Here is a 26378-nt window from a genome sequence, read left to right as displayed (position 1 = left end):
GTAGTTTTGGGGTCTTTCTGGATCTACTGTTGTCTCTTGGCACCACAAGTGGCCTGAGTGGCATGGAGTGCCCTTCACCATTTCAAGGTCATAGTAGGCAGCCTATCCAGGCAGGGATAAGCTGGCCACAGTAATTTGTGCTCTGATAACCACAATATTGGATTGCTGCACTGCACATTATGTTTCTGATGCCTAGTCAAAACCTGCATCTAGTGCAAAATGCAGCTTCACTTAGTACCTATCCTATACCTGTTAAGTGTCATGTTTGTTTCTTTTCTGAAGCTCTTAATATTTGCTGGGGTTTTTTGTTTTTTGTTTTTTTGTTTTTAAATCCTGCCATGATAGTTTTTAGAACTACCTTATATTGTTCCTAACTGTTACATTGGTATTTTTTGTGGGGGGTTATAAATAATTGTGGACTATCTTACACATTTTTAATTGAAGAGTGCTATACAGTGGTACTTTGGGTTAAGAACGTAATTCGTTCTGGAGGTCCGTTCTTAACCTGAAACTGTTCTTAACCTGAGGTACCACTTTAGCTAATGGGGCCTCTTGCTGCCGCCATGCGATTTCTGTTCTCATCCTGAAGCAAGGTTCTTAACCCGAGGTACTATTTCTGGGTTAGCGGAGTCTGTAACCTGAAGCGTCTGTAACCTGAAGCCTTTGTAACCTGAGGTACCACTGTACAAATAAATAAGAGAATGGGACAGCTGCTGTAAGTTAAGCACAGTTGTGTGCCCAGGCACAGTGAGCCTGCCGCTGGGGTGCCATGATAGCCGAAGGAAAGGAATCTCAGGACAACTTCTTGGATTATAATAGGCCACAACTTTATGGATTACAGATGTGAGTTTTGGCTCAGGCACTGGGTGTTTCTAGAATCAGTCAGCTTGCCTGCTGACTGCTAACCTGGGAGTTGATCCTGGGATAGGACTGCCGTGTGACACACATCAAATAGGAGCAGCCCATAATAAGAAATAATAATAATAATATTTTTTTTTTTATATCCTGCCCTCCCCAGCCGAAGCCGGGCTCAGGGTGGCTAACAACAATAAAATAATACAACATTCTACTCACCGCCTTGAGGAGAGCTGTGGCCTCTCACCCCCTTCTGGGTGTATGGACAGAAACACCTCGGTGGTGGGCTTAATTTATGCCTGGGAAGCAGACCAGAATGAAGACCCTGCAGGATTCTTCATTCAGCTCCATCTCAACTGTGCCAGGCTCCTGAGCCCACCCATGATGAGTAAATTTCATTGGCGGGCTAAATTAAAAACTGCTCCCACCCCACTGGCTGGTGGGAGAGGCCACAGCTTCAACCATCAGCCATTGGAAGCAGAGAAAGGAGCCCTAGCGATGGAGGTGAGCTGCACCGTAATTGCTGCCCACAGTCCAGGTGAGCGGAATTTCTCTTTGTGAGCTTTGGCCCTGCACTCAGAGTCAGTTGTGCCCGTGGCATTCAAAAAGTTCCTTCCTGTGACCAATCATGCTCTATTGGACTGTGATGTTCTATCTAAAATGGTAAAGGGACCCCTGACCATTAGGTCCAGTCGTGGCCGGCTCTGGGGTTGCGGTGCTCATCTCGCTTTATTGGCCGAGGGAGCAGGCGTACAGCTTCCGGGTCATGTGGCCAGCATGACTAAGCCGCTTCTGGCGAACCAGAGCAGCGCACGGAAACACCGTTTACCTTCCTGCCGGAGCGATACCTATTTATCTACTTGCACTTTGACGTGCTTTCGAACTGCTAGGTTGGCAGGAACAGGGACCGAGCAACAGGAGCTCACCCCGCCGTGGGGATTCGAACCACCCACCTTTTGATCGGCAAGTCCTAGGCTCTGTGGTTTAACCCACAGCGCCACCCTCGTCCCGTGATGTTCTATCTACACGTTCCTTAAAATAAAGATTATGGGGCAACCTTTCTTTGGGAACATGTGGCCCAGAGGGAAATTTCATATTTTATTCTTGACGCTTAGAGCTGGCACAGCTTCTGTCTTGCATGGTTTGACACATACATACCTAAAACATGCAGTTATTTCTATGAGCTTTTAAGTTTATTTATTGGGCAGGTGAAATTTCATTTTTAGCTGATCGTAGGTTCATTTATTATTTGTATAGTGGTACTTACATGTGCCATATTGACACCCGTGATGCCACATTGACATCAGTGAAGCTGTTTCTAAATAGGTTGCCCTCCCTGGCTTTGATCCAGCCAGTTAGGTTAAAATCAAGGCCCAGAAAATCGGATTATTACATCTCAGGGGAAAGGAATGATAAGCAGTGTATGGCTGTGGGTCTGCTTTCCATGCTGCATTGGTGGTGTTTGAGGTGCTGCTAGATGCAAAGCCAATTTGTTAACAATTAGTACTCATTAGGATCATTTCCTAGTATTGATTTTTTAAAAAACCCCACACATTTTACAAAGCACTTTTTGAAAAACAAAAAAAACAAAACAAAACCCTGCAGTACTTTATCAATTAAGCATATTAGGAGCCAATGTCAAGATTAACTTGACTGATTTCATTGGCTATAAAGTAATTATTTTTTGCACCAGAGTCCACCTGGCATCCCATTAAGTTTAAGACTTTTCAGAACAAGAGCCAGCTATATTTAATTAGTGAATGTGTCAGATAGCACTGGTTTTAAACAAAAGAAGTCATGGAAAAGGACCAGATTTTTAACATGATGTGAATTTATTTTTTAAGACGTACACTTATGAGCTGCATTCTGTATAACATATGACATTGGGATTGGATTTAAATGTGATGAATTTGCACTTTTTTAAAGATCTAAGTTTCATTTAAATGTGTCCTTGTTTTTATGCGAATAGAGAGAACCATAGAGCTATAAAAAGCTAATTGACAAATGGCAAAATTAGGCTTTGTGGCAAGCTCTTACAGAAGCTTTTTAATATTTAAAAATAAAGATCATATACATAATTACTTTAATTCATGTTCACATTAAAGTTATATTTCCATCCCTGGTTATTCAAAAATTTATGCCCCATTGTGCAAATTGATTAGGAGAGTTATTTATCTAGCACCCCAATTCTTTTTTTTAAAGTTGCATGTAAGGAAGCCACATTGATTTCAGCAGAAATTAACTTTCAGGTTATTTCCCCCACCCCACCCCCATTTCTGCACCGCCATTACAGCTCCATTGGGCCCAGTCCAAAGATCTTCACTACTAGCGAACAGATTTTTCTTTAAAAAAAAACAACCCCCCCAAACCAGCTTTTAACTGCATTGATCACCTGTTGAAGACAGAAGGAAAGAAGGTGCTTATAAGGCCATCTCTCAAATCCATACAGCTGATCAAAGGTGACAGTATCAACTATCTTAGTAGTGATGCACATATGACACAATAGCATTTATACCACTGAATTGCAAAAGTATTGATGGGATTCCTCCCCCTCATAATTCGCATGCAGCTCTGCATCCAGGCGAGCAAACCATGCATGGAAGACAAGTTTCCATAGGCTCTTTTACAGGTGACCGTGCAATCTTTCAGATTGATAGAAGTACATTCCACTAAAATCAATGGGTGCTGCTTCCAAATGAATGTACTGGAGATAATGGTACAAGATTTGGATATATGTATTATTATATATGTGCATGTTTGATACACATATATGCAGAGTGAATTAAAATACTGTAAATAGAAGAGGACATTGAGATCTTCACGAGCAAGTGAGTTATAAATGCTAGAAGTGGTACATCTATGTATTGCAGAATGTTAGAACACACTTCCTTCTAATTTTAGTATTTTGGCAGATCTGATACTACTACGCAAATAAAGAATGTAGTACAACCATCTGGATTTATTTTCTTTTTTCTGTCTTGCTTGGTTCAGCTGTTAAGAAAAATAACCATTTTTTCCCCCATTAAGTTGGGGGGGGGGGGATAATAAACATGTACTTGAAAACAAGTGCCATAATTGTATTGCCCATGCTGGAGAGCTGTCCTAACCCAAAAATGTTTTCCCCAAACTACTCATGCATATTATCCCTTTGATCCTAAAGGTAAAGGGCAAATGTTGTTGCTGTTGTTTGAAAAAGGTACCCCTTACGAGCTCCACCTTTAATAAACAAAAGTGTTAGCGGCACGTGTATTTTGTTTAACCACAGTACATTTGCTTCTTAATTAGTAAATATTCATCTGTTATCAGCGGCAGCTATGACACCCCTCCCTGCTAACACGTTCTGTCATAAATAATCAATGAGGCTCTATTAATATTCATGAGCTGGAATCTGTGTAGTCATGTGCACTGATGCAGAGACAGGGGGAGTGTTGCTGCGAACTGAGATGAAACTCTGTGTATGTCTGTGTGTATACGTGAGTGTAAGATACTTGGGGAAGAAGAAGAAGAGCATGCTGCTGCTTACACACACTACCCTGGCTTGTGCTTCCAGCTAACAGTGGCGTGTCTGTGTTCCTGCACCGGAGAGACTGATGAAAAACAGTAGTCAAGTCTGGAGGGTGCTTCCCTGTCAGTGCATTTGCCTCTCAGTCCTTGGGAAATTAGAAGCCTCGCTCTTTCATTATTTCTTACTAGAATGGGTTGCAATTTGTGCAGTTTTCAAAAGAGGGAGGAACACTACAAACTGCTTTATGAAGTTTCCCAGGTGAGTGCAGAAGGTTTTTGTAAGAAGCTCTGTAATTTTGTGCTGTTTGCAAAGCACTTGGTGAAAATGAGGGGGTGTTGATTTTGTGTTTTGGTGTGTGTGTGTGTGATTGCATATTTGACTCCCTGTGTGTTTCTTTTAAAAATTGCTGCACATCTTTTTTTGCCAAATTCTCAGCCAGAGACATGCGTTATCATTGAACCATATCGTAATGTGCATCTTTAGATTTGGTAAGTGGATTTTCTATCAGTTACACAGATGACACTTTTGCAGCTGTTAGGATTTAACAGGTAGGATTTGCCAGCACTTGGGTCTCAAGTGTTTTCAAGAAGTTTACTGGAGGAAGTTTTATGGCTTAGCATGTGCTACCAAGGCTATAGAGATAGCTCTTTTTAATTAGAAATGACTGTTTTGTTTAACAGTAAATTATCAGAGCTATTTTTCTTTCTCTCGTTTTGAATAGGGGTTGAGCTGCCTGATTTTAAAGGATGCTTTTATCGGTCGTTACTCTGTCCTTTGTACTGTTCCTCAATATTAGTCAGAGAGCTTGATTTATCATGTGCTTACTTAAGTCTGTGTCCCAACAGCAGGAATATTTCTGTAATCCGATAACACGGGCTTGTGCATTTAGAATAAGAAGGGAGAGATGAAGGAAATAAATGTTACCCTATTAGCCTGTAATTTTGCACAAGTCCTATTGCACCCAGGTTTGAATTGTGTGGATTTCGTTTTGATTTGGCTTTTGCTCTGGAGATCTGGCAGATGAAAGTTTAGTGCCTCAGCATCTGTTCTCTTCCTCTTTGTAATTTTCCCATGCTTTGGCATGTCACTGTTGACAGAGGCTGAACACTTCCAGTTTTTGACTGCGCTGTAGATGACGAGCTAAGGATTGAGGACAAAACAGTGTAGAATGTTGGTGGTCTGTTGGCACAGCAGTGACTAAGTACCCATTGCCTACTGTTTTTCTTCTATTTCCCCCCCTTCAAATTCTTCCTGACATGATTCATTTCACAGTGGACTAATTACAAAGTGGATTCTCTACACATGAAACATCCTCCTCAGTTGCAGAGTTAATGCACATTTTCATGGTAATGTGATCAGAGCCTCATTAGCCAGTTTCCAAAACGATCCCCTGCATTAATTAAATATAAAAATGACTTTTTTATCACCATGGAGGGGAAAAAGAAGATTAACATTGTCAATTATAACCAGGGACAATATTTCTGCTTCTTTTTAATACCATCTTCCCCCCACAAAGAATCAAGTACTTCCCAAATACTAAAAATAGCATCCGAAGGCAGATAACCTGTCAGTTGCTTTCAGCTCAGAAAATGGACTCTAGGTGGAACACTTTCCTTCAGTTTAGAAGTAATTCCATCATTGCTTTTTTTCCCTGACAGTTGCAAGATAGGGAATAGGAAAGTAGCACTTCTCTCCTCCCATCCTCCTCCCTTCCGACTGCAAGTAGCCAAAGAGACCTTTAAAAATACAAAATGTAAATAGCTCAGTAGATTACAGTACTGCAGATCAAAGAAGCCAGACCATGCTATAAGAAAACAGATCAAGCCTCCGTCTGAATTTCATAAGGAATATCTTAACTACATTGGAGCTAGGGGATATGTTAAGTACATTTTTGTGAAATTTGCTTGAAGTTGACACTGAATACTAAAGCTTTTTAAGCATGCAAAAGTGTCTGCCATTGTTGGGGGATTCCAGAGGTATTCATCCTCTTACTTGTTTGTTTCCTCCTCTGCCAGAGGTTGCAGCTTTCATGATAAAGAAATGACAGAGGAGGGAAATGAATTACCACTTTCACTTTAACCCTGGTATTTACCTGATAAGGTATAATCCCTGGAAGAATCTGTGTGAGTCTTCCAGGAGAGCAGTATACAGGCAAACCTCCAGCTTTTTGCATTCTGGATTGTGGGGGAAATGTCACTGATAAAGGCTTTTAAAGAAAGCAGTACTGTAGTGTTATGCCTTTTTCTAGCTGTTACTATGTGGATCTTTGAGTTAGTTTCTGTTTTTGCTCCAGTATATATGCAGCTCTATGATCACATGTCAAATCAAGCATATTTTAGAGAAGTGTTCCCCGCTAGCAACTGCTGTCACAAAAGAATGTTCCATTCTGCTATACAAAAACAAAAATGCTAATATTGCCATGAGACTAATGTGAGCTGTATTATTTGCAAGAAAGCAGTTCTGTTTTTTTCCACATTCTCTTTCTTACAACTGTATGTCCAAGTCTGTGGACTTGTATCTGAAGGACTTGGTTTCAGTTCCAAACTCTGCCATAGAGTATGGTCTTGGATAACCGATGCCCCCTTTAGTTTTACATCTATAAAATAGGAATAAGGATTCAAAGTTGATGTGAGAAATGCACAATAAGCATTTACTAAACAATTTGCAGCTGGAAATAGTTCATTAATATGACATTAGGTTAAATGTGGTGAGCATAGTTGTCAAAATGAGCATTATGCAGAATTTTCACAAAGGTCAATTTATGATTTGATTAAAAGTCTGCTTTTCAAACCCTGTTGAGAAAACTCCCATCTGAGAGGTGCTTTGTGTTTGTTTGTTTTTTGCACCACAGCCCTAATATGTTGCCAATTCTGGGATTCTGTCTAATTCATAGCACAATTTTAGCCATTCAGGGATCACGTAATGAACATAATGATATCATGGTGTCATATAGCCAGTAAGGTTTGGTTGCTTTTATGACATCACTGAAGGTAAATGAAAACACTCCTATTATTTTCAGTCTGTATGGTAGTAGAGAGCAAATGTTCCCCCTGTTGCCTAGGAAACGTGGAAATACTTCTATGTTGCCACACTGTATTGGAAGTTTCATTGTCTACCAAAGCTGTGTGTCCAGCCTTTCATCCTGATCTAGCTAACTCTAGTCACATACCATTTATGCATGCCTAGTTGAGTGAGAATGTCAATGAGGAGGCTGTGTATTTGAATATGCCTCAAAATATGCATCCCGTTGAAAGTAAAGCCAGGCAGATGGTTGGAAGTAAACCCAGTTGCAGATAATTTTTAGCCAAATTGCTTTAGTCTCAATTCATTCAGAATGTACATCCCTCTCCACATTTTGTCCCAAACACACCTTCCAATAAGTGTGGTTGATCAGGAGGGAGAATGTAATTTGACTGCCTCACTAGCAGGGTTGTGTTTTCTTCCATCCAATATATTTCTTCCATTCTGCAAACAATTTTGTACCCTTTCACAAACAGGGCTGCCCAAAGCACCCTAAAAGTTAGTGATATGTCAAAAGATTCAAAGCTGAGGTCCCACAGATTTCTCAACTAGTTCCTGGCTGCCTGATCCTAATCTTTATGTCTTGGATTGACCCTGTTGTGTGGGCTCTTAGCTACCTTGGCTATCAGGTAAAGGTAAAAAGGTAAAGGACCTCTGGATGGTTAAGTCCAGTCAAAGGCGACTATGGGGTTGCAGCGCTCATCTCACTTTCAGGCCTTCAGGCCAAGGGAGTCGACGTTTGTCCGCAGACAGCTTTCCAGGTCATGTGGCCAGCATGACTAAACCATGACGGACACCAGAGCGCATGCAAACGCGTTTACCTTCCTGCCACAGTGGTACCTATTTATCTACTTGCACTGGTGTGCTTTTGAACTGCTAGGTTGGCAGGAGTTGGGACAGAGCAATGGGAGCTCACCCCGTTGCAAGGATTCGAACCGCTGACCTTCCAATCGGCAAGTCCAAGAGGCTCGGTGGTTTAGACCACAGCTCCTTCTGCGTCCCCGAATTGTATGGGCTCTTAGCTACCTTGGCTATCATCCTTGCCTGTGCTGGTTCATCAGTCCCATTTCCCATAAAGTGAAACCCTTCTTTTTAATCACACATTTTTTCATCAGGAATGTACAGGCAGCATTCATGGTGCTAGGTGCCTTTTCCTATTATTCTGCCTTTCCCCTGTTACTATAGCTTCTGTTTTGTCTAACTAGAGAAGTACCTGCTGCATGGCTCTATAGCAGCTACAGCTTAACTCTGTTTGTTCTCATGCCAAAGCATTAGTGGATAAACTTCTTCCATGAAGGGCCATAGAGCCACAAAGAAAGTCATTGGGTTGTGGGGCAGAACTGAGCCAAAGCAAGATGTGAGTAGGGCCATACAGAGCTTGGAAGGTTTATTTGAAAAAGGAACTAGTTATAGATCAGCATGTTCAAAAAGGAACTAATTCCACTCCATGTTTGTCACTGTGTTCAGTTCACTATTCGATTCAGATTCATCCAAATGAATGTAGCCAAAAGTATACATGTAGCTAAAGTAGAGCTGCACTGTGTTTCTCTGACAGAACATAGCAATAAAGGAAAGGGAGCAGTAAGAAGTATTGGGGTACAACATATGGGGTGGACAGCAGCAGCGGTAGGTTGCACAACATTATTGTGTAGCAGCAGAGGGTCCTGCAAAATTTTTTGCAACCACAGTGCCTTCCGTTTTCAGGTGGGAAGACAGCTAAGCATAATTATTCCAAGACTAGAGCTTCACATTCTACATATACACACATAACAAAAGTTACTCTGGGAGGTGGTGAAGACAGTAGCAGCATGGAAAGAATGTGCTCCTCCACTTTAAATCACCCTGGCTGCTTCTTGTACCACAGAGTCCTTTAACAAATGTTTGCAGGAGTAAACGTGCATCTGTAACTCCAGTTGGAGGAGGGAAACTTGGGAACAATTTGTGCTGAAGTAACAGGGTTGCAAGACGACAGTTGAGACCTTCTGCCACCACCCTTTTGCTTCTCAATATTACCCCTTTCTGATGCTGCTTTAATTCCGCTTGTAATATGTAGTTCTGCCTTGATATTTGCTTGGGGGGTAGTAGAGAAACACTTTGTGCCTCTGAATTTTTTGTCACCTAACCTGGGAGCCTGAAATCCTATACGTCAGCTGTGGGAAACCCTGTGGCGCACAGACCTGGCATGCCTCATGAGGCTGTTTGGGGAAAATCATACCCTGCCCCCTGTTAGTCACTTGACATCTGGGGCATAGATCTGTTATGTCCAGTCTAAGTGCTGAGACAAGGGATATCTTACATCTGATCTTAGTGCTAAGCATCACAGTGCTGTGAGCAGAGATCGGATAATATCTTATCCTGAAGCTGTGCAGCTTAGCACTGAAATCAGAGACAAACCTCTGCCCACTCTTCGATAGTAAAATGTAGCAGGCAGAGATTTATCTCTGCTCATAGTGCTGTACTCCCACAGCACTAAGATAAGTGAAGTGCTGATCACTAAGAGTTAAAATGGCATTTCCACCCACTCCAGCTCTTGGGTGTGTGGGGGTGAAATGCTATTTTTATTCTTAAAGATCAGGCAGAAGGATCTCTGCCTACCTGTGTGTGTGCCTACCTGAATGCATGCCTGTCTGCTGTTATTTATTCATATTTTTGTTTTGTCTATGACCTTGCCCACTTCCTCCTCAGTTCAGCCTTTGGCCCTGCCCATCCTTGGAATATGGCCAATGGAAGGTTCGCCGTGTTATAACCTTTTCTTTGTGCCAAAAGAGCACATATTTACCTGGGAGTAACTCCTGTGAAGAGGACGTGGGTGGCGCTGTGGTGTAAACCAATGAGCCTTGAGCTTGCCGATCGGAAGGTCACGGTTCACATCCCCGCAATGGGGTGAGCTCCCATTGTTCGGTCCCAGCTCCTGCCAACCTAGCAGTTCGAAAGCACATCAAAGTGCAAGTAGATAAATAGGTAACACTCTGGTGGGGAAGGTAAACGGTGTTTCTGTGCGCTGCTCTGGTTTCGCCAGAAGCGGCTTAGTCATGCTGGCCACATGACCCGGAAAAACTGTCTGTGGACAAACATCGGCTCCCTCGGCCAGTAAAGCGAGATGAGTGCCGCAACCCCAGAGTCGTTTGCGACAGGACTTAACTGTCAGGGGTCCTTTACCTTTTTAAACTCCTGTTGAACTTAATTGTTCTTACTTTTGTGTAAACATATTGCACTATAGTCTTGCATGTTCTCACTTTTAGCTGACTTGCTGTCTAACCTATGAAAACATATGTCGTTAACACTGTTGCCACAATACTCTTGGTTGTTCTTTATCCTAGAAATCTAATGTTCAAAGTATAGCAAACTGAATGGTAAGATAAATTCCTCTATTTTACAGTCTAGCTTAATTGCAGTACATTCATTCATCTTTGTACATTTCCTATACAGTACACTGAACAAACATTACTTGGCAAATGAACTATATACTTGGGAATTACAATCAGAAGCTTTCGTATATGAGTGATTATCATCATGTAAAGAAAAATACTGAATTTCTACTTCTTATTCAGTAGGCCTAAATAGTTTGTTAATGGTGGTTGTTGTATGACATTGTAGCAGAATGAAGTTACCTATTGCCATGCGCTTTATCAATGTAATGTTTTTCATAGTTTTCTAAAAAACCTTTCATCTGTTGTTCTCTGTCTGTCTCGATAATTTATTTCTAGCCAGCTTAAGTCAGTGCTTAAATCAAGTTTCTTGTTTATTTTTCAGATATTTCCTAAACAAAAGTCCTTTTTAATTACTTGCTATAATTTTAAAGTGTTATATTTCAATGAAATAGAGCACTTGATTTATTTACAACTAAAAAGAACCTGTAGATCACATAGAGAATTGTTATTACTGTATCATCATCATTTTATTTATTTATATCCCACCTTTGTTCCAGGCCAGAACTCAAGGGGGTTTACAAGTAAAATAAAATAGCTAAAAACATAGAAAAGACCATCATTAAATAAACAGTTAAGTACTAATAAAATCAAAAGATTTAAAGACCTTTTAAGGATACAGATAATTCCAATAAAAAACATCACAGCACCAGCCCTTTTCTTAAAATGTCAGTTCTCGAAAGCTTGCTGGAACAAGAAAGTCTTCGCAAACTTTTCCTCATGCAGCCTAGATAGGTTTTTACACTACGTACTGCTAATATTCTTTATCTATTCAGAGGCAAAGGGAGGCAATTATGAAATCAATGGATTTTGGTATCTCTCTCAGGTGGTTCAGATTTGTTTTGACATCATCCGCATGAACAGAGGAGGATCTTAGGAACATATGTCATCTCATCCTCTTCCTGTCTCCTCACCTGGCATGCTGCAATTCCTACTTCTGAACTTAGATTGCAGAAACTATAGATTCCTATTGTGCCTAAACCAGCAAACCAATAGTCTCTGTGGCCAATTAGAAATAAATTGGAGGATGTTCATATTAGTCAAACCATCTACGAATTGAAGGTGAAATTGATTGCAAGCCTTCAAGCCATGATACGCTTCCCATTTTGGTGATTAAATCCTAAGAACGTTAACCTGGATGCTCTCTACAACACCATGAGAGGACAACAGTGTGCCTCTGCTATGTCTTCTTTCTTCTCTGTTAATTCAGGATGGGTGCTGCTGCAGTAAAAAGGCCTTCCATGGATTTGTCATTGCAACAAATGGAAGTTGGAGACAGCCAGTGTGCTCTCTTTTGTCTCACAGATTGCAGTCCACTGTAGGAGGAAGAGTACAGGGTGGTGGAAAGAGGTTACAGAACCCTTGGGGAAACAACCGCTTCTTCCTTTCCTGACAGTTGACTGGATTCATATCTTCATTCTTTAGACCATGTTCTGATGTCCTAATGGTCAGATCCAAGAGTGATTAGCTTTACATATTTAAGTAGTGCAGGAACTTGCATCAATAAGAACTCTATAGGCCCCATATGGAAAACTAGCAGAAGAAATACCGGAGTCATGAGGAGATTACTTGGGGAATCTGGAAAACAATTTCATTCTTAAAGATTAATTGCTGTCCCATGAGAGACATCATGATTAGCATTGAAGCATGGGAAGTTACAGGATTAGGAGACAGACAACAAACAAATGCCGTTTACAGCAAGTGATCCCAGATATTGCAACTGGACTGAAGTACCTCCATGAATGATTAGTGATGAACCTTTAAATTACATTTGCAACCAGATTGGTCTTATCAACTACAGCAAGTGTGCTGAAAGAGAACCTATTTGACTATACTTGTTTGTCCTTCACTTGGTCCCACTATTTGGTGGTAGTGCCTTGGTTGATAACCTATTGAGAAGAGAGTATACCGGTATGTAACACACACATACACACTTAGGTACCAACTGCACCAGACAAAAGCTTTTTCTCTATAACCAGGCCATTGACATTTAATTATATGTGGCCTTTTAGAAGTGGGTGGGATTTTTTTTTAAATGTATTTCTTTTTTCCTCTTGTTTTTAATGCATCTATGTGATGGGGGGGGGGGTTGTCTGTTCGTTTGGTTGTAAATTGCTTTGCATTTTCCTGGGCAAGATAAAGCAATTAACGAATTCAATAAATTATAATAATATCAGCAAAATGACTCATGTCAGAGCATGACCAGAGCTAGTACTGGCTTATTCCACATTTGAGATGTGCTGGGCATCCCTATGCACTCTGAATATAGCAACATGTTGAATTCTGTAAAGGATTCCCCCGCCCCACCTTACCTAGAATGTGGCCTCCTACTGTCAGACGTTGAGGGAAGAGTTTGACCAATGAATTTGCAAAGTGCAACCATTCACTTACATTGGAAAAAGTGAAGTGAGTATGAAATAAACCTGATCATGCCTCCCAGTGAATTCAGCCAATGAGAACCAAGCACCTTCCTATCCAGTTGTTCCGCTGTGAATTCTGCTCACATCTCACACTACAAACTGTCCTAAAATATAGATTCTGCCCACCTGTTTCCCAAGGGCTCAGGGCATGTAACAACAATGTATGAAATACAAAATTAACACCCGTGATACACAGAAGAGGTTTTCATCCAGCAAACGTGTCCACAGAAAAGGAGGGCAAACAGTTGTCACTGCTTCCTCCTGCAGCCCCCCACTCCACCTTCTATCCTGGAGTTTCTGGAGAGTTGTCCCCCCAACTTTCTGGACCATATTTTGAGGGTGCTGAAGGGTGGGGGTGCAGGAAGAATGAGAGGAAGATGAAGTTTTGTTGCACGAATGGAAGTCTGCTCATGCATGGACAGCATTGGATACAGCCCTGTGTGTTTAATTTCTATGAATTTTATTGCATTTTATTAGTAGTATGGGGGGGGGGGAAATTCAACAAACAAAATAAGAAATTACTGAATACGAATAATGCATCCCAGTGATAATGCTTGTTTTGTTTTGTTTTGTTTTGTTGTAACATTGTATAATAGTGCTAAAATGGTAGCATTTCACTTTGTGGTTAGTATTCCACTTTCCAAGGGCTTTCTGGTGGTTCCCTCACTGCGAGAAGTGAGGTTACAGGGAACCAGGCAGAGGGCCTTCTCGGTAGTGGTGCCTGCTCTGTGGAACTCTCTCCCATCAGATGTCAAGGAAATAAACAACTATCTGACTTTTAGAAGACATCTGAAGGCAGCCCTGTTTAGGGAAGTTTTTAATATTTGATATTTTATTGTGTTTTTAATATTCTGTTGGGAGTCTCCCAGAATGGCTGGGGAAACCTAGCCAGATGGGTGGGGTATAAATATATTAGTAGTAGTAGTAGTAGTAGTAGTAGTAGTTTGATGTGCAGATTTTAGTTGCTAGATTTGAAATTGGAGACCTATTTTCCACAGATTAGACTGAAAATCTTGCTTAGGAAGATTTTAGTCTTGGTGAAGAAAAATGTCATGCATTACCATTTTTGGTTATTTGCTCTTTAAGTATGGTGCTTTTTTAATTCCAGAAGTGTGCTATACAAGTGTTGGAAACTTTCTTAGCCAAAGCTGTTGCTTTTTTCTTTGTACCTAGTATATTTTTACCATTTATCTCCATATGACCTCGTTGTTCCTGGCTTTATTCACTTTCTTGGATTAAAAATTGTTACTTGACCATGTTCAATAGAAAAAAAATGCCTTTGAAAGACTTAAAATGGGGCATGATGAATAGTGGCAGAAAATGGATTTTGCTGTATGAGAATACCAAATTATACATTGTAGTTTCACCTATTGTCCAGGCTGCAATGTTGAACCTATGTTACAACACTCACTACTTCAGGATGTTTTCTGTCCAGTGACTGGTATCTTCAAATGTACCCATCCATCTTCTTGTCTCATTATATTAGATGTGACTGATGTTCTGCACCCATTAAAATTGATGGGAAAGAACAAAGAGAAGAAAAATGTGCCCTTCAATTGATCCTACATTTTAAAGGAGCAAATGAGACTTTCTGGTGATATATACAGTAGGCTAAGCAGTTATTACTATTTATTTAATCAATAACTGATTCATCACAATTAACAATAGACACAATTCTGCATCTGTTTTGCTGGTGGTGTATATGGCACCTGTAAAGTGCAACATTAATATTTTTCTTGGGACACAATGACAGGACTTTAAAGTCCAATACTCACAAACCTGTCAGGGCCAATTCTCACTTAAGTGTTTGCATTCATTCACAAACATCAGATGTAAAGTGTACATACACTATTTTTCAACAGTTCTTTCTTTAAAATACATTTGAGTGGTGATTAGGAAAGGATTTTGTCCCTGGTCATGTGTATTTTAAAGGATCACACATTCAAATCCTTAGTGCGAAAAGTAAAATGAGAATCAGATACCAGTTACTTGGATGAGTTGGGTAGAGATGTGCCTATTTGCCTATGCTGTTGCCTTTTAAAACAGCAAGAGATTAATAGACTTCCCCCTCAACTTACATTCAGGTTGTGCCCAGAAATCGAGAATGAAAATGGACAATAAGGGGGAACTCCATCATCCCTATGATAATTGTACGTTTTGCATGTAATTGCACAAGATGAGCAATTGCTGCCACACTGGAAGTTCTAACAGGGCTCTCTCTTCCCTGTATGTGTACAAACCTCCTATTTTGTGTGTCTGGACTCTAGCCTACTGTACGTGAGAGCTGCATCCATTGGCCCACCCACTGCTATCATGTGACCCCCCCCCCCAGAAGGTTACCCTCTAGGGCAGGCTTCCTCAAACTCGGCCCTCCAGATGTTTTTGGCCTACAACTCCCACGATCCCTAGCTAGCAGGACCAGTGGCCAGGGATGATGGGAATTGTAGTCTCAAAAACATCTGGAGGGCTGAGTTTCAGGAAGCCTGCTCTAGGGAATGTAGCCCTCAGGCTCAAAAGTATTCCTCATCCCTGCATTAAACCCTAGCTTTGTATTATATCTGAACTCAACCACTGTGTAGGGAGTTTTTGTATTTGAAGTTGTGGTAGGGCGTTGAGGGTCTCCTTTCTGATCATAGTCCTCCATGCCACTTGACAAATAGTTTCAGGGACAATGCTAGAAAGTGATCTCCATTGTAGTAAGCAGAGTTCTGATAAAACCAAGACTTAGGTAAGCCTTGTCATGTGTATAGAAACTGAAGTGATCCATGTTCTTTAATCTCTGAATTCCAGTCATAGTTTTCAAAACTACTTGGGGGTGGGATTTTGTGTTTGTGTGTGTTTCGTTTGTGTGTTTTGTATATGGTTGAACTTGATATCATGTGAACTTGAGCCTTTTTTTCCTTGTTTCCCCCCCAATACCTTGTTTAACTTGCTTCTCAATCCCAAAGTTGTTTTTCATTCTGTTTCTGCCAAAGTTCCAGACAATAATTTAGTTCAGCTTTGCTGCTGGTTAGGCAGCCTTTGCTCATATGAAGATGTCCTTACAACCACAGTTGTTTATTATATTCTACTCCAAGGATACAAAACTTGCATTGCAGTTCCAAGTGATGTCAAAAAAAAAGGAAGTGTTGAACTATTTTTAAAGTGAAGTGGGTGATAGCCTTCCATTGGGAGCCTTTTAAAAAAATTAAGAACATGTCTCTGGTTCTTACAGTTCTGGTCCAATATGTCCATTTGGACCTGGGAGCCCAGGGGAAGGAGTAGGGGAGATAGGCATGTTATTGCCACTTTGTCACAAAAAAATAATGCTTCTTTTCCGCCTGAAAGCCCTGTAGCTGTAGCCAGCCCTGGTTGATTCTCTCTCAAGCTGCATGTGTTTTACGGTACTTCATTCTAATTATATGCATACTGTTGCAGTTTTTAGTGTGAAGCTCCTTAGTGATAAGTCTTTCTAAAAGACTTTCTAAAAGGTGTAAATCATTAAAGTGTTTCTGTCATTCCTCATTGCATAAAGTATCTAAGCAGCTAACTAGTGATTAGGTCTGGGAGCAAGAAAAATATCTACACTGGCTACCGAACCATTTACAAGCATAATTAGTTTTGAGTAGTTATTTCTAGAGGCCATAGTCTATTTGGTCATCTACATTTTAAGTATTTTGGTTTTGATCATATTCGTCTTACCCTGTTGTTGTTATTAAGATATTTTTAATTGTGATTGTTTAATTTGGTGTTATTGGACTCCAAGTCCCTTGACTCCCTGACCATTGGAACATGGTGATTAAGGCTGGTGGCAGTCTAAGTCCAACAACATCTGATTAGCCACAGGTTCCCCATCCCATTTATAAATCAATCAATCAATCTTCGTTGAGAAGCTGCCACCTACAGTTCGCCATAGAAGAGAGCTGCTGGCAGATCTAGCTGTTCCTGACACAAAGTCCCAGGGAGCAGAATTTAAGATCCTGGAGACAAACGCTGAAAAGCCCTGATACATGTTGTCAGCTGTTGCACTTCACAGGGTAGCAGACCATGTAGCCAGGCCTCCGATTATGATGAATATGCTCAGACAAGTGTGTACTGCTGTGTATTGCAGCTGCAGCAAGTTAGGCTGCAAAAGGCTCCAGTGAATGCTGTTTTGCTAACCATCCAGCACTCAGCATTGTATGCATTCAGCGCAATGATAATCCGGACACTCTTGTGCTCAGGTGACAGTGAGGAGAGGAAAGCTGGTTGTCAAAAGGTTGTTGATTTGAGGGGCTTCATCCCTATTGGAGCTAATAGACTGGTCTGATGGGGTACATGGACCTCCTTTGACATGTAAACTTACTACAGTGGAAATAAAGAAGTTCATTGATGAGCCCATGGCTCCTTTGACATGTCAACTTTACTACAGTAAAGAAGTTCATTGACAAGGCCATGCAAGTTCCACAGTGGCCCTATCATTCTCCATCTATACCATAGAGAGGTGTGTGAAACAAGTCCCAGAGGCAGCTGGCAGGGTGTAAACATGTGAGAAATATGAGGGCTACATCAGAGGCCAAGAAGCAAATCGGCAGCTGATGTCCAAGAACGAATTAAGGCAAGACTTGATGAAATTTGTTGTTTAAATTTCTTAGTAACTGCTGTCATTACTTTCTAATGTTTTATGATTACAAGGTAATGTTGTATGCTTAGTATGAGGTGTTTTATGCAATTGAAACTAACATTTTATAGGTTTGCCTGACATTTTCAGAAGGTAAAATTCAAATTCTTTGGTTTTCTGGGGGCAGTTCATGCGCCTTTCAATCAAACATAGATTTACCAAGCAGCATGTTGTCGAATCACAAAAAAATAGCAAATTTGAATTCGTTACACCCAAAAACATATCTTTAAGACTGATTACTGAAGAAATTTGCAAAAAGTAAGTTTCACTCCTTAAAATGGCACACCCTATTCTCCCATACTCCTTATATATTTGTAACTAAATGTATGTTACAGACGTTGAATGTTTTGATGTCCTCTCTTCCAAGGGTGACCTTGTAGTGGCTTTTCTGGGGTCTCTTACCTCGTGAAGAAATAGGTAATCCTAAAACACTTAGAAATGGATTTGAGTATTAAAAATTATATAGTTCCCTAAAAACATACACAATGGACAATTTTCTTGGGTCTTTTTCAGCAGCAATGGTACTTTTTATAGCATGCTTCATGAATATAGAGACTCCCCCTTGATGCAAGCAAATGATGTCATTTTACTTGAGAATATGCTGGAAATAATAAATGTTTGTGTCATTTCAGTATGGTTAATTATAAAAACATGAATGACTTGTTATAAACTCCATATAATTTTGTCTTGGCTAACAGAGAATTGTTCCAAATTGAAATACAAATGAACCTGCAGGCAGTGAAAGTGCCCCTTTGTTTAAGAATGCAGTCCTTAATTACACTTGCTTTTGGAAATAAGCCTACTGATTGCCCATTACAAAGTCCTTTAGCCAATAGAGACATTCTCTTATGTTTTGATATTTAATTGTACTAACATCACCATCAAAAAACCAATATGAACATTATGGCTTTCTTTAACAACACATTAAAGAAATGAGAATGCTTAAAAAAAGATGATTTGGGGATTGAACACATGTGAGGCAGTCCAATGCACATTTTTTAGTATATACGAACATGTAAATATTTCTTGTGCTGTAGTCATGCCATTGGCCTATCTACTGTTTACTTAGACTGATGATGGCTCTCTTAGATCTCAGGCAAAATCCTTCTCAACCTTCTATCTGACATCCTTTAGCAATGGAGGATGGCAACAATTGAAGCTGTCATAATTTGTATGCAAATATGTTTTATTTATTCAATATATTTCTTCCCCACATTTGAGAGCAAGACTTACCAAAGTGACTTAAAATTAAAATGATAAAAAATGAAATAATTGACAAATAACATAAATGAAACAGCAGAAGACAAAAATTAAAACAAGGAGCCAGCAAAATTTTAAAAGATACAATGCTGGTGGAAGTATTTTGGGTCTGCTCACAGACCACCGGAGAGGGGGCCAGGTGGAGTTCTTAGAAGAAGAAATTCATGTGTGAGGTCAGCACTAAATATTCCCTGTCCTTGGTGCTTGCCAACTGGACGAACCTTAGTAGCAGCCCTGAGACCAGGGTCTCTGAAGTCAATCTTAAAGCATGGAAAGATTCATATATGGATAGGTTGTTCTTCAACTAACCTGGTTCAAAACCACTCAGGATATTAAAGGCTACTATTAGCAGTTTAAATAGTGCCTGGAAACCAATCAGTAACCAGTACAATCAATGCAAAATTGGCGTGATATAATCAAATCGCCTGTGTTTCAGAGTCTTCCATCTAAGTAGGAGTGGGCACAAACAATTTCATCTGCAAGATGTAATGCAAACTATTAACAGTATGTTCCTAAATATTCAAAAAGTTGGTCTTCTGGGGCTACTTGGATCAACCAGTTGTGCACAACAGTTCTGCTAGCTGACATTGATCAGGTGAACTGGTGGTGGAAAAGTAGTATTTCATTCATTGGTGTTTGACTTAGAAACCTTGCAGAGACATCTGAGGGAGATTTATTTTCTCCTCTTAATTGAGCCAGAGCTTGGTTGCAGTACCAGGTCAGCATTTTCTTGCATGAAGCCATACATAGCTGTTTCTTTTTCTCAGTATCTGATTTGACATTAAAAAGCCCCATCTCCAGGCTTGTTGCGATTATAGAGTGGCCACCAATGTTGTTGTATTCAGAGGATAGACCAGAAAGGGCAGCAGTGTGCAGATGTCTATTGCACCTGCCCCTTATATGGCTCATCCACAACTGAAATATCCCTTGACCGCCATAATACCCCCAGTCCATCTAATGCTAATAGTCTTACTTTGCTAAGGATAGATCTTCCTCCCCAGGCATCCTAAACACATTTCCAAGTTGCTACAATATCAAGTCTCACAGATCCAAAACAATTCTGTCTCCAGAATCCAAAACAATTCTATTTCCAGAAGAAGACCAACTACAAAACATTCAGTGAAATATCACCAGTAGTTAACATATAGTAATGATTGAAAGGTATTTAAATAGCCCTCCTCCTATTCCACAAGGACATACTATCACTGGAGCAGAGCCACGATATAAGTAATGCCAGGCAGAGCACAGGTTAATGTGTTACAGTAGAATCTAAATCTAGTAAAATTATACTAAACCCTAATAAAAGCACCACAGTTATGAAAAGTCATAAAGGCACCACTACAGGTATGGAGCTTAGGCAAGTCCCCATCAAAGAGGCTAATCAATAACTAAACCCTTAACTTCTTGCCCTTTGGCTCACATTTCTGAAAATGGAATTGAGCGGAATAGTCATCAGGCAAGCAATTCAGGCTGCCTTAGATGAAAACTGAGTATTAGTATTAGTATTAGTATTATCAATAATAATAATAATAATATCCCACCTTTTCCCCTGACAGGGACAGGTATGTGCTCTACAACTGAACCTTAGTGCCTGAGTTCCAAAGGACTTGATCTATATTACTCTGAGCTCCACAGACCTAATCTGGTCTGGGGCAGATGTAACTCCCCTAATCTGTTTGGTGTGGCATATCAAATGGGATTGATGGGACTGAGGAGGATCTCGATGCCAGAAGAAGGCAGCATGGCTACAACACTGGCCCCACGTCTCAGATTGTATGAATTTACCTGGCTCCGCCCATGGCATTCATGTGTTAGACCAGGGGTAGTCAACCTTTTTATACCTACTGCCCACTAATGCATCTTTCTTGATGGTAGGATTTCCTTACCTCCCACCAGTGCTCAATGGAAGGAGGATTCAGCTTGTGCCGTAGAACCCCCTACTGCCCACCTAGACACCTGAAACACCCACTAGTGGGCAGTAGGAACCAGGTTGACAACCCCTGTGTTAGACAATGGACATTTGCATTTGTGAAGCCTAGAGTAAGAGATCTCCCCAGTTCCCAGTAAGCCTGCATACATATGCTTTACCAATGCTGAGGTCCACACTTAAGACATAGATGTTGGATTGGAGCCAGGAAAAACCATGTGACATCTGTGACTGAGCCAACAGCACAGAAGCACAACCATTTGGTTGTGTGGAGCTTCCATCACGTGAGTAGTAGTAGTAGAAGAAGAGTTTGGATTTGATATCCAGCTTTATCACTACCCGAAGGAGTCTCAAAGTGGCTAACATTCTCCTTTCCCTTCCTCCCCCACAACAAACACTCTGTGAGGTGAGTGGGGCTGAGAGACTTCAAAGAAGTGTGACTAGCCCAAGGTCACCCAGCAGCTGCATGTGGAGGAGCAGGGAAGCGAACCCGGTTCACCAGATTACGAGTCCACCACTCTTAACCACTACACCACACTGTGAAGGATAGGAGAAATCATAAATCCCTTTCAAATGGCATTCACAGACGTGGAATGAATGCACATTAAATGAACATTAGCTTGAGAAAAATGAAACTTCCAGAACAATTACAACTTACTGGTGAAACAGAACCAAGAGAGGAAAATAATGACCATTGTTACAGGGTATGTGACTTGAACAAGGCAGCTCCATATGAAATTGAGAAGTTGCAAATGTCTTGCTCTTGAGTGATGGTGTGCATGTGATCTTAGTTCTGCTTCATTAGCCCCAAGTGAATGAGTGGTAATTTCCCCTCCTATTTATACATCTTTTGGCAGGGGGTCATAAACATAGCTCGCCTGGTGCATGCTTTCATTCTGACATTTTCATTTATATAATTCTGGCAGCTTGGTGAATAGTTTACACCCCACTTGAATAAATTTCTCTCCTTTTCAAATGCTTCACTAAGTATTAGCAATGGTTAATTATGCACTCAGTACATCTTGTAATGGGACTGTATGTCTTTATGCTGTGATTCTGTGTTGTGTCATCTTGCTAAAATATTACTTTTTCATTGGGCAAGGGCACAATCAATATGGATTTGTTTCTTTGACCACTCCGTAGTGAAATATAGTCTTCCGTATGTATTGCCAAACTGCTGGCTAGTGGTTATTCTTTTTCCTCTTCCCCAGAGTTTGCTATGTTGACCAAGCAGCTGCAATTGTTAACATCTTTGTTCATGCTGTTTTCCTTTTTTCAGTATAATTGTTCCACCAACTATCAGTTTTTAATATTACTCCACTAAAACATATTGTAGATCTTCATTTCTATCAAGTCCAAAAAAATTCCTGTCATCTGGATTCCTTGAAATATATCATGAGAATTGTTTTATTTCATGATACAAAGCATTTTGACTTGGAGGTCTTGGAGGGAGATGATCAGTGGCATTCTCACATTCTACCTTAATGCAGCAAATCCCATTCTGAAAGTCTCTAAAAAGGGATGTCTACACTTGTAATAATTACTTATCAGTTAATTCTTTATGCAACTACACTGTACGTTCTTTGGGCAGCTCACAAAAAATACAACAAAATGCAGTATAAAATAATGCAGACTATTAAAAACTAAAAAGAAACAAACAAAAAAACTATTCTAAAATTAAGAGGAACAGATCATAAGAGGTAAGCTATTTGCAGATAGTAATGAGGTGCCTTAAGTGGATTTAAACGAGTTAAAACCTTTATTCAATAACAATTACCATTCAGACATTTGAACTGTCACCAAAACTAGTGGTGAAGAGAGCCAGAGAGGCCCTATGCCCCTGAAACCTGGCATGGCTCTACTACTGATTGACCCCTGACAAGGCAAGGCTTCTCTAACTCCTGCCAGACAAATGGCACCTGCTGTCAGCTGACATCTCTGACTCCCTAAGCAATAAAAGCCCTTGGCGCTGTCCTGATCTCTCCTGTCCTCTATGAAGGTGTTATGCTCCCTTTGCTTTGACCTTAACAGACACCTCAATCAGCTATCCACTTGCAAAGGTGTGTCAAAAACATCATGACAAATTAGTGAAATCCGCATTTTGCAGTTGTATTTTATAGCAGAACCAGAGTGGCTTAAGACCTTTGATAAGGCGTTTTCACAGGTAGAAGAAGAATGTAGATAGATCTGGCCTATTATTCATATAGTCTAGTATCCCGTGTCCCACACTGACTATTTAGTTACTGATGGGCAGCTCACAAGCAGGGCACGTAGGTCGCACATACACACACCCATGACTGCTCATCAGTATGTGTTCTTCAGAAATATGCTCCCTCTGAACATGGAACTTCCATCAAGCCATGAGTGCTAGAAGGTCTATCTAGAAGTGCTAGAAGCCGTGAGTGCTAGAAGGTGGCACTGTGGTCTAAACCACTGAGCCTCTTGGGCTTGCCGATGAGAAGGTCGGCTGTTCAAATCTCCAAGAGAGGGTGAGCTCCTGTTGTTCTGTCCCAGTTCCTGCCAACCTAGCAGTTCGAAAGCACACCAGTGCAAGTGGATAAATAGGTACTGCTGCGGCAGGGAGGTAAACAGCATTTCCGTGCACTCTGGTTTCTGTCATGGTGTTCCATTGCGCCAGAAGCGGTTTAGTCATGCTGGCCACATGACCCAGAAAGCTGTCTGTGGACAAACGCCAGCTCCCTCGGCCTCAAAGCGACATGAGCTCCGCAACCCCATAGTCATCTTTGACTGGACTTAACCGTCCAGGGGTCCTTTACCTTTACCTATCTTCCATGAACTTGAATAACCCCCTAAGCCATTTTGTGGCAATTATGTTAATTTTGGTTTATATTTCTGTCTCTCCTTTTCCCAATCAATTTTACTGGGTGATCACAGATTCTAGTATTGTGTGTGATGGCAGCAGGGGGTACTCTTCCACACAAAAAATTATGGGCTGTATGGTGATAATTCTGCTGCAGAATATCAGTGTCCATGTGGGTCTGAGGAAGTGGGGCAACGTATTCAAATATGTTTCCCCAGTGCAATTCTACAGTGGTTTGCATAAAGAGCTTATTTACCTACTGTCTGAATCTTACACAGGAATGTATTTGGGGTTTTATGGCAGTTATCTGTTGGAAGATGCCAGGCCTTGTTTTACAAAACAAGCAAACAAAAAAACAGCTAGATGTTTGGCTACTGCTATTAAAATGTGAAACATGCTGACAACAGAATATGTAAAATTATTCTGAGTCAATAACAAATTACTAGAAGCATGTATGTTACTTTGGTTAACACTGTGGACTTTTGCAATCGGTTTGTAGACAGTTTAGAGACAATGCAAAATTCAATAAACATATTACCATGCCTTCCTGATCATGTTTTCCTTTCTAGACTAAAAAGTCACAAATACTTCAGCTGGCAAGAATTTAAAAGTGATGCAATTGTTGGGCTGCTGGAAATAGCATTTGAGATACACTAATATTTCCAAACTGTTAACTGTGTTATATCATGCATCTGCTGGTATTACATGTTGCATGTATTCTCCGTTATAATTAAAATTAAAAAACCATGTTGCAGTGGATAAAACTGGTGATTATCTAGATTCTGTGCTTATCTGTCTTTTTATTAGAGTCATTTCTACACCTGATGTAGGATCTAAAACATTTTCATGTTTTCTTGGGGAAGATATATTGGTATTACGTTAAATTGACAGTGGAATAATGTCAGATGGGTTCATCTGCAGTAAGAACACTGAAAGACTGTCCTCTTACAGTACAGGAGAGCATGCTGACCTCCGATAAGCAATTCAAGATTTAGGGCACCATCCTGCCAGAGAGCCAAGTGCAAAATGGTTTGAAGCATACCTTTATGGTGCCCCACCTATTGGCAGGGTGCCACCATACAAGGTGCCCATTGCTATCCTAAATGTCCTTTGACACAACTAGGCAATCTGAGATGTGAAAAGTCCTTCACACCTTCCCTATGCACATCCAGCAATTCATTCTTCCTCACTATCTCTGCACGCACACACGCACACACACCACATTATTTATTTTTTCTGAGAACAACAGTAGTGGAACACTTGGCACGTTGCACAGTTTTAATAACTTATCTCCTCATCCTGGTCTCTACACACACAGGATTGTGGCTCATGTATTGGCCTGCCAAGCCCTACCTAAAATCATTGGTATAATCATGGTATTTGCTAATCAGATGGCTATCACTGAGATTTCTTTAATTCCTTTCTGATTTCATTTAAAGCCTGGAAACCTATTCATATTGTGTTCTCTCTCTCGCTCTCTCTCTCTCTCTCTCTCTCTCTGTGTGTGTGTGTGTGTAAAGATATATGGATAACAACTGCAAAGTTTTCAAAACAGACCACATTTTGCATTGTCCTTTTAGATGCTTAAGAGGCTCTGTGTGCCCTGTGCTATTTCGAAAGGCAGATCACATCATTGAGGACAAAAAGCCACGCTTTGCACAAAAGGGTTAGGAAGATGAGAGTGGATTCTGTGACTTGGCAGGTCATTCCCACTGCACCCTGTTCTTTCTGATAAGGACGCTTTTTACAGTGGCTGAGACTGCTGTTGACACACCTCTGTGCTTGCTGCAGAAGAAGTGGGCTTTTGGAAAGGAATGATAAGGAACACAAAGAACAACTAACAAAGCTCTTATGATGAATGTAGTCATTTGCATTGCAGTGCAAAGTAGCTTTGCTCCCAGTGGCAAAATGTAGTATTAACTACAAATATTAGAGATATAATTGCAATGACACCTAACAGTATACATAGGATTTTATTTGTTGTCATGTTTGAAATGTACATGGGGGGGACAAAACGAAACAGAAGGGTGATATTTAAAGAAATAATTTTATTTGTTAGATATTTTCCCCTGAACTCAGTGAGATATCACTTGTTTTGTGAACAAATGTTCTTCATTTTGCAAAACCCACAGACCCTGAAACCTGTAACAAAGCTGACTGACACACATACTATGTAATATTTTTAATTGGGGATTTATAATGTCATTCATGAAGACAGAAGTGCCTGGCGTGCTCTGGTCCATGGGGTCACGAAGAGTCGGACACGACTAAACGACTAAACAACAATGTCATTCATACAAATGCAAAATATATCAGTTCTCAGCCAATCATAAGCCACTTTCAAACTAAGAAACATAGAAGTCTACCATTATACAGGGGTATTACACTGAACATAATTCCTGGACATTTTATTAGCATTTTTATTCTTTTAGTTCTGTTGTGATTCTTGTAAATAAGTGACTTCTGTACTGTGCTGTGTTCTTAACTGCATAAACCTATGAA

The 26378-nt window shown here is 40.5% G+C and overlaps 1 protein-coding gene across 5 annotated transcripts in view; it reads left to right on the top strand.

The window, feature by feature from the left end:
• PDZRN4 (PDZ domain containing ring finger 4) overlaps positions 1 to 26378 on the top strand; it is a gene marked incomplete at its 5' end in the record, with an annotated part of 251105 nt that overhangs the window by 133515 nt on the left and 91212 nt on the right. The window contains one exon of one of the 5 annotated variants that reach the window (XM_081022322.1): positions 4292 to 4618. The exons of 3 other annotated variants lie outside the window; for them this stretch is intronic. In XM_081022322.1, the coding sequence (XP_080878448.1) occupies positions 4550 to 4618 (69 nt within the window). Of the gene's footprint in view, positions 1 to 4291; positions 4619 to 14795; positions 14836 to 26378 lie in introns of those variants that run through there. One more of the 5 variants, XM_081022323.1, reaches the window with a different exon arrangement.

Source organism: Podarcis pityusensis, assembly GCF_964106645.2.
Source record: "Podarcis pityusensis genome assembly, chromosome: 10".
In the NCBI taxonomy this organism is placed as follows: Eukaryota; Metazoa; Chordata; class Lepidosauria; order Squamata; family Lacertidae; genus Podarcis; species Podarcis pityusensis.
The sequence above is the reverse complement of the archived record's forward strand: the minus strand, read 5'-3'. Positions and strand labels throughout refer to the sequence as shown.